At 41.1% G+C, this 14,170-nt stretch overlaps 1 protein-coding gene across 1 annotated transcript; it reads left to right on the top strand.

Moving 5' to 3' along the window:
* Positions 1-6,562: 6,562 nt before the first annotated feature.
* On the top strand, positions 6,563-7,633 carry LOC126512666 (sperm motility kinase-like). Its single transcript, XM_050160545.1, has one exon. It carries the CDS (start codon positions 6,563-6,565, stop codon positions 7,631-7,633), a length of 1,071 nt encoding a protein of 356 aa, XP_050016502.1.
* Positions 7,634-14,170: the final 6,537 nt, after the last annotated feature.

Raw genomic sequence — 14,170 nt, 5'->3', positions numbered from 1 at the left:
GATGTGTTGTCTCAATCCACCTACTTTTCTTGTTGACAGGCAATGCTAGAAACAAAAATTGAATCAACGGTAAGAGACAGGTCTAGCACCATGAATCCATGGTCATCAAATCTTAGATTTCCCAAACAAAACTAATGATGCACTTGAAGGACATAGATATACTAGAATAAGCCAACCTAAAAGCAGCAGACAAGGAATCACAGTAAAGATCAAATAGTTATTTGCATGGCTGATGTGGCCATGCAAATACAAATACTTACATCAGAGAAGTAATGATTTGATTATTTTCAACAATGAAGCAAGATGAAAATATTTGGCCCAACTTATCAAGTGATAAGAGATACAAATTAAATTAAAGGTAAAAAGGGATAATTTTCTAGCCAAATAACAATCCAGAGGATATCTTCTGGATACTTCAAATATTAAAACCTAGGGAATTTAAAATAATGAAAAAAATTCCTAGATTTGTGTGAACATTGAAATATGATAAAAGAAAAACCCTTAAACACATGAGACATACGTAGCAAGTGTGCCTATTAAGAAAAACATATAAAGCCATGGTGCTGGAAATATCGTGTTATAAAGCTGGGTTTTTTTTTTTTTGCTGACGTCTTTTCGGGATAAATTTTCTATCCTGCAGTGACTCACTTCCTATAAAGTTTCGCCTCTATGACTTCCAAAGCTTTCCAATCAGCACTGGCTAATTGTCACTTAAGGCTCCAAAACCTGAGATCGTGCTAAGAAAACCACTGTGGTAGTTTGAATGAGACAGGTCCTCACAGTATTGGGTGTTTGAGCACCAATTTTGGGCCCATTTAATTAATTTCATGTGGTAGAGCCTTGGTGACTTATTAGTCAGAGTTCTCTAAACAACAGAGCACCTTATAGAACAGTACAATCAACCTCTCTCCTCCTTGAAATTTATGGGAATCACTTACAGGCTGCTGTCCAGGGAATCCGACAATGGCTAGCTATGAACCGAAACTTCAAAAATTTCAGGAGTTGCTCAGTCCAGAGTGCCTACTCTCTTGGCTGGTCTTCAGTATCTACTGGAATCCCAAGGAAGTTGGCTCTTATTCCCAGGAAGGAATAGAGCCGCGAACAAAGTGAGGGCCAGAGACAAATGAGCCAACGCCTCCACCTACTTGTTTATATACTCTTCCAGCACAAGGCGTGGCCAAAATTAAAGGTGTGTCTCCTGGCGTCATGAACTGGATTAAAGGCTTGTGTCTTCCCACCAAATTCAATCATCAAAGGTGTGTGCCACCAGGACCTGACTAAAATTGATTCCTAACTGAGGCTTGATCACAGACATGATAAAATATCCAGGGCTCCTTTCTGGTGTAGAAGTTGAGAAAAAAAGAAAATAAACCAATAAAACCTCTGCTGGGTCTGAGAAGAGAAGAGAAGAAAATAAATGGGACCTCCTGAGACTGAGAAGCTTCTGTAAAGCAAAGGATACTGTTGCTAAGACAGAAAGGCAACCCACTGACTGGGAGAAGATCTTCACCAACCCCACAACTGATAAAGGTCTCTTCTCCAAAATATATAAAGAACTCAAGAAACTAGACCGTAAAAGGCTAATCAACCCAATTATAAAATGGGGCACTGAGCTGAACAGAGATCTCTCAACAGAAGAAGTTCAAATGGCCAAAAGACACTTAAGGTCATGCTCAGCTTCCTTAGCGATCAGGGAAATGCAAATCAAGACAACTTTAAGATACCATCTTACACCTGTCAGAATGGCTAAAATCAAAAAGACCAATGATAGCCTTTGCTGGAGAGGTTGTGGAGAAAGGGGTACACTCATCCATTGCTGGTGGGAATGCAAACTTGTGCAACCACTCTAGAAAGCAGTGTGGAGGTTTCTCATTTTAAATAATTTTTATAATACAATCTTTTTCATTTTACATAGCTTTCCCAGTTCAAACTCCCTTTTCATTTCCTGCCTCACCCATTCTTCACCCTCTTCCCATTAAATAATAATCTGAAAACAAAGGAAAACATAGAGATTCTCCTGGACATTGGAAGCAGACAAGATTGCCAGGTAAAAGTAGGGAGCATGGGCATAAGGATGGTGTAGGGGAAGAAAAGAGCGAGAGAGAGTAGCGTAAAGAGTAGGGTTAAGGAGAGCTTGGGGGAGTGGGATGGTTGAGATGGAGGAAGGACGGATATGGGAGCAGGAAAGAAGATATCTTAACTAAGGGATATTTGGGGTTGGCAAGAGGCTTGGCTTTAGAGAGGTTCCCAGGTTTCCACGGGGATATCTGCAGCTAGGACCCAAGGCAGTGGAGGAGGGAGTGCGTGAACTGACCTTGTCCCATAGTCAGACTGATGACTATCTTGATTATAATCCACAGAATGTTCGTCTGGTGACAGATGGAGATAGAGACGGAGCCCCACATCGGAGCACTGGACTGAGCTCCCAAGGTTCAGTTGAAGAGCAGAAAGAGGGAGAATATGAGCAAGGAAGTCAGGACTGCAAGGGGTTGGGTTACCAGCTGAGACAGTGTGCCCGATCTAATGGGAGCTCACCCAAGCCAGCTGGAGTGGGACTGAATGAGCATGGGAACAAACTGGACCCTCTGAATGTGGCTGACAATTGGGGCAGACTGAGAAGCCAATGATAATGGCACTGGGATTTGTCTCTACTTCATGTACTGGCTTTTTGGGATCCTAGAGTACTTGGATGCATACCTTTCTAAGACAGGATGGAAGGGGAGGTCGTTGGACTTCCCACAGGACAGGTACCATCCTCCCCTTTCTTTGGATTTGTGGGTGAGAGAGGTAGCATTATTAGGGGAGCATGAGTGAAATGGGAGAAGGAAAGGAAGTGTAAATTTTGAATAATAATATTTATTTAAAAAAATTAACCACAGCCGGGCGATGGTGGCACACGCCTTTAATCCCAGCACTCGGGAGGCAGAGGCAGGTGGATCTCTGTGAGTTCGAGACCAGCCTGGTCTACAGAGCTAGTTCCAGGACAGGCTCCAAAGCCACAGAGAAACCCTGTCTCGAAAAACCAAAAAAAAAAAAAAATTAACCACAATTAAAAAATGGAAAAAAAAAAAAGAGAGAGTGAGAATGAGCCTAGGGTTCAAAACCATGATAGTGATATCCACAGGAATAGCTGATATGAGATAGTGAGAGATCAGTGACTCTGCTTTGATAGAATGGAACCTGCAAAAGAAAAAAAAAGAATTAGAACCCCTGAATGTGATGGACAGTTGTGAATTGGACCACTGACTGTGGTAACAGCATTTATCCCTAGTGCTTTAACTGTCAACATACTATTTTCACTTAGGCTGATGGTGCACTAGAGTGAAAAACTTTGGGGCACTTTAGCATTACTGCACCCCCCTTCCTGGGAACCACTACCCTGGTAACTAATGACACATGCACTCGAGTTTTAGTACTTTCCATCCCCTTTGTAGTCTTTCATCAGCAGATGCAGAACCTGGATCTGGGGTGAGACAACCTGCAGGTGTTCCTCCTTGTAATTGCCATAGTATTGATCAATTAGAGTTAGCTGGCTGTTGAATGAACTAGTCAAAATAGTTGACAAATGATTTCTGGACTTTCTCTTTGATTCTGTACTACACCTCCTTCATTTTGTGTGTGTGTGTGTGTGTGTGTTTTTTCTTATTAGGAGCCTGTAGTAGACAAAGCAGGGTTCCTTCTCCTCGGAGGGCTGAGGGATCTCTGCTACAGCAGCAGAATAAAAATTCCTCTTGCTATTGACAACCGTTCTGAGAGTGTCCCTTGGGGTACCTCCTCCTTGGTGTGGCTTTAGGTCCCAACAAGAGAAGCATCTACCCTTGGCAGATAACCAATGGTTCTGGCATCCATTCTGGCATCTTGGTGTACTCTAGGCAATACAGGCTTCAAGTTCACACCTACACACAATTTCACTATAGGCTTCCATTGAGGGTCTGGTTTTCCTGGAACACTGTGTGTAAACCAGGTTAACCGTGAAATCACATTCAGGTGTGGATGATTCTACCTAAAGGATGTTGGGATGAAAGGTGAGAATCACCACCTTTTGACAGTTTCTGGTTTCTTATGGATGATAAATACCAGATCATCACTGGGGTTCATCTCAGATATCACACAGAAAATGGGATTCTATTTTTGACAGGGCTTTGGGTTGAGGATTATGAAAGTTTCCTTGTGAATTCCGGGCTGCCAGCCACCTCTCTTCCCCAATTTCTGGAAACATATGTGCATATATAGCTGTTAGGTCCTTGGTTCCCAGGGGAGCAGGGGAAGCACTGTGGCACAGAGGCTGAGAAGGTTCAGAATTGTCAGAAATGGCTTCAGAATTGTCTTAAAGTTTTACAAGATCCAATGCTTTCAGTCCACACACAACAACAACTACTCCACCAGCTGGTTCTGCATAAGCAGATATCATCCCTAAATAGGACAGGTCTATTTATCTACCTGGAGCTTGTAACTTGGAGGTGCTGTGACTGCAGTAAGCACTACCAGCTCTCCTGGGAGACTCACCTGGTGGGGTTTGGGGGCGAGGGTGAGGGTGGCACCGTGGTGCTCTCTCAAGCTACAAGCCTAAAGGTAGAGCCTGGAAAACCTTAGAGAGGAAGACCTCAAGGGAAGAGAGGTGGCTGGCAGCCCGGAATTCACAAGGAAACTTTCATAATCCTCACCCCAAAGCCCTGTCAAATATAGAATCCCATTTTCTGTGTGATAACTGAGATGAACCCCAGTGCTGATCTGGTATTTATCAATAAGAAACCAGAAACTGTCAAACGGTGGTGATTCTCACCTTTCATCCCAACATCCTTTAGGCAGAATCATCCACAACTGATTGTGATTTCAAGGTTAACCTGGTTTACACACAGTGTTCCAGGAAAACCAGGGCCGTTATACACATAAACCCTCTTAAAAAGCCAAAAAGTAAAGGGAAGCATAGAGCCTTAAACCCAAAATGCTGAAAGTAAAAGTAATAGAAAAATGTAATAAAAAGAAAAAATAAAGTCTAATGACTAATTGCATTGTAAACCTGAGTGGGCAGGAGAATAGGCTGTGTGACACCTTGCAGTCTTCTAAAGACCTGTGTGGTGGCATGAACCACTAACATTTTCAAATTAAATGAGAAAGCACAAACAGCAAGTGCTGAAGGCTAAGCTCCTTAATCTCAAGGTCAATTCCATTAAATGGAGGGAATTCTGCCATTGTGAGAGTTATTTTTGGTTGCCAACATGACTACAATGGAATGAACTACAAGCCAAAAATGGAGGGCATGTAATGGATCATTCTTGATTGGTTTGTTCTCAATTTCAAGGAGGTAAAGACACTCCTTTGATGATTGACTTTGGTGGGAAGACACACGCCTTTAATCCAGTTCATGACGTCAGAAGACACACCTTTAATTTTGGCCACGCCTTGTGCTGGAAGACTATGTAAACACGTAGGTGGAGGCTTTGGCTCATTTGTCTCTGGCCCTCACTTTGTTCGCAGCTCTATTCCTTCCTGGGAACAAGAGCCAACTTCTTTGGGATTCCAGTAGCTACTGAAGACCAGCCAAGAGAAAAAGCACTCCAGACTGAGCAACTCCTCAATTTTTTCAAGTCTAAGTTCATAGCCAGCCATTGTTGGATTACCTGGACAACAGCCTGTAAGTGATTCTTTTAAATTCCAAGGGGGAGAAAGGTTGACTGCACTGTTGTATAAGGGGCTCTGTTGTTTAGAAAACTCTGACTAATAAGTCACCAAGGCTCTACCACATGAAATTAACGAAATGGCCCAAAACTGGTGCTCAAACACTAGTAGTGTGGGGACCTGTCTCATTCAAACTACCACAGTGGTTTTCTTAGCACAATCTCAGGTTTTGGAGCCTTAAGTGACAATTAGCCAGTGCTGATTGGAAAGCTTTGAAAGTCATATAGGCGAAAATTTATAGGAAGTGAGTCACTGCCGGATAGAAAATTTATCCTGAAAAGACATCATACACAAAAGAACCTAGCTTTATAACATGATATTTTCAGCACCATGGCTTTGTATGTTTTTCTCAATAGCCACACTTGCTTTCTATGTCTCATGTGTTTAAGGGTTTTTCTTTTATCACAATTCAATGTTCACACAAATCTAGGAATTCCTTAAATTCTTTCAAATTCCCTAGGTTTTAATATTTGAAGTATCCAGAAGATATCCTTTAGATTGTTATTTGGCTAGCACATTATCCCTTTTTACCTTTAATTTAATTTGTATCTCTTATCACTTGATAAGATTGGCCAAAGATTTTCATTTTGGTTCATTGTTGAAAATAATCAAATCATTACTTCTCTGATGTAAGTATTAGTATTTGCATGGACACATCAGTGATTCCCTTTTTGATCTTTACTGTGATTCCTTGTCTACTGCTTTTAGGTTGGCTTATTCTAGTATATCTATGTCCTTCAAGTGCATCATTAGTTTTGTTTGGGAAATCTAAGATTTGATGACCATGGATTCATAGTGCTAGACCTGCATCTTAACATTGATTTAATTTTTGTTTCTAGCATTGCCTGTCAAAAGAAAATTAGGTGGATTGATCTGACACATCATGGCCAGTGCCTGGAAGGAACACATCCTTGACAAAGATTTCAAGATCTTAACACCTCTAGGTGTAGGTTCCTTTGGGGACATGAAGCTTGCCTGCCACATTCCCACGAAGACACATGTTGCTGTCAAAATTCTTAGTAAAAAAAGCAATGCTCTGGATGAGATAGACTCTGAAGTAAAGATCCTTCAGACTTTGGAACACAGTAACATCATTCAGTTTTTTCACGTCATTGAAACAGAGTCAAAAACTTATATAATCATGGAGTATGTGGCTGGAAAGGATCTAAGGATGTTCCTCCGTGAGGTTAGATGTTTAAAGGAGCAGGAGGCTAGACCCATCTTTCAACAGGTCGTATTAGCGGTGCACTTTCTCCACCAAAGACTCATTGCACATCGCGATATTAAATTGAAGAATATCCTTATTGACAGAGATGGCAATGTCAAGCTTTGTGATTTCAGTTTGGCAATTCAGCTTGCAGAGGGGCAGAAGTTGGAAGAACTCTGTGGTTCCTTGCTATATATGGCTCCAGAAATCTTGGCTAGGAAACCTTATGATGGGCTGGCTGTTGACATGTGGAGCTTGGGAGTCGTCCTATATGTAATGGTCACAGGAAAATTTCCATATGAAGAAGTCACATTAGATGGTATGCACAGGCTCATCACCAACACAAAATATCCCATCTCCTACCACTGGTCTATTCCCTGTCACATCATCATTGCACAATTACTCATGGTTCCCACCAAGGGGAGAATAACAATATGTGAACTTGTGAAAAGACCATGGCTGGGCCCCATAAAACAACATACAGCACCTACAACTAAAGAAATCCTTCCAAGGCTTGTAGAGACTATGTGCACCATGGGTTATAACTTGGAAGAGATTTTTTCATCACTAAGATACAGGGAACCAAATGAAGTTACAGCAACTTTTAATATTCTAAAACACAAATTGATGTGTGAGAACAGTTTCCAGGAAACTGAGCATCCCTGTTTAAAGGACAGCCACATAGATGCTCATCACCCCTTTCTTATTGAAGAGGAGAGTGAAGGAACCAGCCCTTCTAACAATTAGAGAAGCTGGGAAGAGACAATCTAAAGAAGAGTGTGTAGAAGGAAGATACAAGAGTTGCCAAAGTCTTATCAAGCTCAACATATACTCCTGCCTCGAGCTGAAAGTTGTTCAGACATCACAGTCCCAAAAAGTGTTGTCCTGATGGCAAATGTTATCAAGTGTGATACTGAGGCCATAGTAGACAACATGAATTCATTGGACAGCTCGCCTGGTGATCTCTCCTCATCTGAATCAACCTAGCATGGAAGACCCTCATTGTTTCTGAACATGGACTTCTCGACAGAACAACCATCCCTAGAACCCAACATTCCCAATGATCTACCTCAGATTGGATCCACAGCCTCTGCATCCAGGCCATTCAAGTGCTGGAAATGGACGAGGAAGTGAATTTCCCCTGTACTTGGTGAACTGTTGATATGTTTCATGTCCATTCCACAGTGAAATATAAACCCTTTTTTATGCTCCAAATAAAAGAGTTGAAAGTGTAATCTGTGATAGGCACAATTGCTTTTGCCATCAAGATATTCCCTTTCATTGTATTTTCACTCTGTTATATTAATAAATATATTTTCCTAAATGCCAAAATACAGTGTCATATGGCACCTGTCATGCATCTCCCCCCTGAAGTAAAACAACACACAAACACACAGAGAAATGCATGGACACATTCAACTGTGTTTCAGGACCTGCAAGATATACACATATAAACTCCAAGCCATCCACATAGTGTTGGTTCATGACTTATTTAGTATCATACTGTGTATAGACATTGTCTCACATAAATATTTTTGTGTATGTTTCAGATCTTCCTATTTATTCCCTGCCATCCCAAATAAGCAACAGCACCTTTCTCATTTCTACACATCAGTGTCTATTATATAAATCATGTCTTTTAAATTAAGGCCCACTTATATAAACCCCATTTGTTATTAAGCTTTACTATATAACCCCTGCCTGATTATCATGGTCACAATATTCACAAAAGACAAGTGTCTCTTTCTGTTATATTTCTCTGCTTTTCATCTCAGCCATACAGTGGGATGGAGAAGTATCACATACTACACAGAAGTCCCTACACTTCATTCAAATAACTACAAGCAGATGACAGGTACGGGGCAATTCCTCCTGTGCATTCCCTCCAAAACAGCCATGGTCCTCTCATACAGAATGGGTTTAGCCTCTGTTAGGTACAAACTTTCTTTTAACAAAACCACAAGTAAGCTGGTATTCATTAACACACAGCGTGGTGTTAGAGTTTCTGTTGCTGTGGAGTACACATTGACCACTTACAAAGGAAAATATTTAGCTAGATCGCTAATTATATCTTCAGAGGTTTAGTCCAGGATTATCCTGCATAACCATGGTGGCATGCAAGAAGACATGGTGCTGATGAAGGAGCTGAGAGTGGATGAGGACATCAATTTTCATCCTACAGATAATGGGAAGTGGTGTAGTACACTGCACATGGCTTCAGTTCGTATTTCACCTAGAAGCTCACCTCCACAGTGACACACATCAAAAACAAGGGCACAATTCTACAACAAAGCCACACTTCCTAGTAACGCCACACCCTGGGATTTTTTCGAGGCTGGTTACATTCAAGCTACCACCTTTCATCCCTGTACCTTATAAATTGTAACAATAATATAATGCAATATTTTTTCAATGCAGCTTCAAATTCCCCCATTGTATACCACAGCCTTAGCAATGTTTGAACTCAATGTTGAATGTCTACTCTGAGTAGGTTCATATAATATTTGAATTATTTTCTGCAGGAAAATTAAGAAACAAAAGCATTTTAAACACTTTCAAACTAAAATGTTAAAAGATATGGACCTCTGTTTGAAAAGTAGGGAAGAGAACATAGTCAGGAGATACTAGAGCAAAGCAAAGCTAGACCAAAAACATTAGTGCTTTCTCCAAACTCTGCATCTTTAAGTCTGATGCCAAAACGCTTTCCAGATATACAACTTTTTTAAGCTCATTGCTGGCAACATACTTTCTTTTTTTTTCATTTTAAATAATTTTTATAATACTATCTTTTTCAATTTATATAGCTATTCCAGTTCAAACTCCCTTTTAATTTCCTGCCTCACCCATTATTCACTCTCGTCCATTAAATAATAATCTGAAACCAAAGGAAAACATAGAGATTTTCCTGGACATTGGACGCAGACAAGATTGCCAGGGAAAAGTTGGGAGCATGGGCATAGGGATGGTGTAGGGGAAGAAAAGAGCGAGAGAGAGTAGCGTAAAGGGTAGGGTTAAGGAGAGCTTGGGGGAGTGGGATGGTTGAGATGGAGGAAGGACGGATATGGGAGCAGGGAAGAAGATATCTTAACTAAGGGATATTTGGGGTTGTCAAGAGGCTTGGCTTTAGAGAGGTTCTCAGGTTTCCACGGGGATATCTGCAGCTAGACCAAAGGCAGTGGAGGAGGGAGTGCGTGAACGGACCTTGTCCCATAGTCAGACTGATGACTATCTTGATTATAATCCACAGAATGTTCGTCTGGTGACAGATGGAGATAGAGACGGAGCCCCACATCNGGTTGGCAAGAGGCTTGGCTTTAGAGAGGTTCCCAGGTTTCCACGGGGATATCTGCAGCTAGGACCCAAGGCAGTGGAGGAGGGAGTGCGTGAACTGACCTTGTCCCATAGTCAGACTGATGACTATCTTGATTATAATCCACAGAATGTTCGTCTGGTGACAGATGGAGATAGAGACGGAGCCCCACATCGGAGCACTGGACTGAGCTCCCAAGGTTCAGTTGAAGAGCAGAAAGAGGGAGAATATGAGCAAGGAAGTCAGGACTGCAAGGGGTTGGGTTACCAGCTGAGACAGTGTGCCCGATCTAATGGGAGCTCACCAAAGCCAGCTGGAGTGGGACTGAATGAGCATGGGATCAAACTGGACCCTCTGAATGTGGCTGACAATTAGGGCAGACTGAGAAGCCAATGACCTTGGACTTTCTACAGGGTAGGGTACCACCCTGCCCTCTCTTAGGATTGGAGGGTGAGAGAGGTAGCGTTAGTAGGGGAGCCTGAGTGAAATGGGAGAAGGGGAGGAAGTGGAAATTTTGAATGATATTTTTTTATAAAGCAAAAAAATTACCACTATTAAAAAATGAAAAAAAAAGTGAGAGAGAATGAGCCTAGACATCAAAACCATGATAGGGATACCCACAGAAATAGCTGATATGAGATAGTGAGCGGTCACTGACTCTGGATTGGTAGAATGGGACCTGCAAAAAACCAAATTAGAAACCATGAATGTGATGGAGAGCAGTGAGGATTGAGCCACTGACTGTGGAACCAGCATTTATCCCTAGTGCTTTAACTGTCAACATAGAATTTTCAACTTAGGCTGATGCTATACTGCAGTGAAAAACTTAGGGGCACTTTAGCATTACTGCACACCCCTTCCTGGGAACCACTACCCTGGTAACCAACGACATATGCACTCGAGTTTTGAGTACTTTCCATCCCCTTTGTAGTCTTTCTTCAGTAAATGCAGAACCTGGATCTGGGGTGAGACGACCTGCAGGTGTTCCTCCTTGTAATCACCATAGCATTGATCAATTACAGTTAGCTGGCTGTTCAATGAACTAGTCAAAATAGTTGACAAATAATTCCTGGACTTTCTCTTTGATTCTGTACTACACCTCCTTGATTTTGTGTGTGTGCGTGTGTGTGTGTGTGTGTGTGTGTGTGTTTATAAGAAGCCTGTATTAGACAAAGCAGGATTCCTTCTCCTCTGAAGGCTGAGGGATCTCTGCCACAGCAGAAGAATAAAAATTCCTCTTGCTATTGACAACCATTCTGAGAGTGTCTCTTGGGGTGACCTCCTCCTTGGTGGGGCTTAGCGTCCCAACAAGAGAAGCAGCTACCTTGGCAGATAACCAATGGTTCTGGCATCCATTCTGGCATCTTGGTGTACTCCACGCAATACAGGCTTCTAGTTCACCTTCACACAATTTCACTATAGGCTTCCATTGAGGGTCACTCTTGACAAATGCTGGCCTCAACTGCTTTTCTTATGTAAAAGGCGAGATACTTAAATGCCGTTGTGCTACTTTTGACTTCAATGTCAGAAGCATGTAGCTAAGGCTGACACGTTCTGTTCCTAGCTGGATCATGGTACCTGGTTTAATTACACCTTCACCAATTTTCGGTTTCTCTTTGTTTCCTTCACTAACTTTGCTGGACTCCTCAGGAATTTGCTGTGGATACTGTGCCTGCCTAAATCTCAGGGATCCACTAGCAAATACCCTACTAGAGTTGGGATTGAAGGCGTGCACCACAGCAGCTTGCTCTAAGCTTTTCTTTAATTTCTTTTCACTAGTTGTTAACTTAACTGTGTTGATCTTGCTTTGAAGTCACCACTCCCTTTATTTCATATCTTAATGTGATTTTCTCCTTAAACACATGATTCAACTCCATTCTACTGAATTCCTGGGGCTCTTTTCAATTTAAATTTTCTACATCTTTTATTTTTTAAATGCTCAGTTTGCCTCTTTTCATTATATACTACTTAGTATCACTCCAAACAACAGCTTGACAGTGTGTATACCATGGTTTTTTTTTTTTTTTGTGAGATTTCCTCTGCCATACGGATCAATTCCAAACTCACCACTTTATACTTAGTCAGACTGTTCAGAAAAGGGAAAAACCCAGATATTTCTCCATGAATATATCACAAGATTACCTAGGGAATATACTAATTTTATTCTCCTCTAAATCCTATCAATGCTGTCATACACAGTTCAAATCCCACTCAGCACCACTGTCTTCCTTGCTCTTAGTTGTATGCCCTAACTAGGAACACTGAAACCTTTGAACTGTTTTCCTAATCCACAGTACCAAAGTCCATATTCCTTCATCAGAAACAGGATCACACCTATCACAGAAAGACTCCAGTTCTTGGCATCAACTTCCATATTAGTTATGGTTCTGTTGTAAAGAAACATCATGATAATTGCAACTCTAATGACGGAAATCATTTGATTGGGTGGCTTACACTCTCAGATGTTTTGTCCTTTGTCATGATGTCCAACACTGTTGTGTGTAGACAGACATACTACATACATGTGAATTCTCCTTTATAGGAAGTGAACTGATACACTAACAATGGCTTGTGCATATATGAGAGGTCAAGGCCTGCTTCCACAGTGGCACACTTCATCCAACAAAGCCATACCTACTCCACTAATCCACATCTGCAAATGCCTTTCCTATTAGAGTATAGGAGGCAAATACTTCAAAATACCACAAATGATAACCTGATAAACAGATCTGGTCTTGGAAGGTAGAAAACTTCATAGACACACACACAACATGAACACACATACACACACATAAATGGTGATTAGCATTTATGTGACTGCCCTTTAAACACAGATGCACCCCCAGTAAGCAGGAAGCAGTTTGGAGAGCAAAAACCGTGCCAATGTTCCCAAATATTGTTTATAAATGTTCTTTTACATTTTAAAGGGGACATGATAGAGATATGAATAATTCGCATTGGTACGGATTTGACTTTATTGATATAAATTTAAGGTCAATCTTGTTATATATATATGTATTTCTGATATTGATTAAGGTAATGTGATTATGTAGTTCATGTAAAAATGTCATGTGTATAGGTTGTTAATGGATAATCATTAATAATAGTCAAGTTTGTAGTTATGTTATTTAGATTTTCTAGATGTACATAGATATATTTCAGATAGACATTCTTCATATCTTTCAAAGACTAGAGAACAGGACATTTAATGTTTTAATAACTTAGGGCTTTTCATGACAATGAGACACCTGCTTCTGGCAGCACCAATCTACTCCAAAAGAATGATGGGCATTGAAGAAGCTCCCTATGGAGTTTGATAGCCATTTGGGCAAGAAACTGCTATTGCCTGGACTCTTGCATAAACTGGACACAGAGAACCCACAGAGAGTGGACTACTGAACTTGCTTCAAGGTGAGATTATCTTTTAGGGTTCCTGATTCATGAAGGAGTCTGCAAGACATTCTGCAGGACACAGCAGATAGTGACTGAACTGCCTTTGAAATTTCCGGCTTCATGGAAATGTCTCTGGATACTATTGGCCTGAAGGCTGAAGATGGATGCCCCAGTGATACAAAATAACTTTGGGTGACCTCCAGGCAGGGAGATGTGTCTGTTAATTCTAGAGTTTGGAAGTTGCTTATTTTTTGTTTGCTTGAGTAATATTGTATCCTTCTCGAGTCTTTGATGGAGTTGAAGAATAGATAGTTAGTTATAGTTATAGTTTCCCTTAGTTATGATAAGATAAAATAGATGTAAATATTGTATTTTTTACTTGATAACTGTTTTTTTTTATTTTTATTTTTTAAATATAATTTTTTTATTGAAAAAAAAAGATTTCCGCCTCCTCCCCGCCTCCCATTTTTCTCCCCGTCTCCCTTTTCCCCCCTCCTCCCTCTCCTCTCCCCCTCCCTCTCCAGTCTGAGGGGCAGTCAGGGTTCCCTGCCCTGTGGAAAGTCCAAAGTCCTCCCCGCTCC

This window comes from Alexandromys fortis, unplaced genomic scaffold, assembly GCF_014885135.2.
Source record: "Alexandromys fortis isolate MF-2015 unplaced genomic scaffold, M_Fortis_MF-2015_v1.1 scaffold_116, whole genome shotgun sequence".
Taxonomy (NCBI): Eukaryota; Metazoa; Chordata; class Mammalia; order Rodentia; family Cricetidae; genus Alexandromys; species Alexandromys fortis.
The sequence above is the reverse complement of the archived record's forward strand: the minus strand, read 5'-3'. Positions and strand labels throughout refer to the sequence as shown.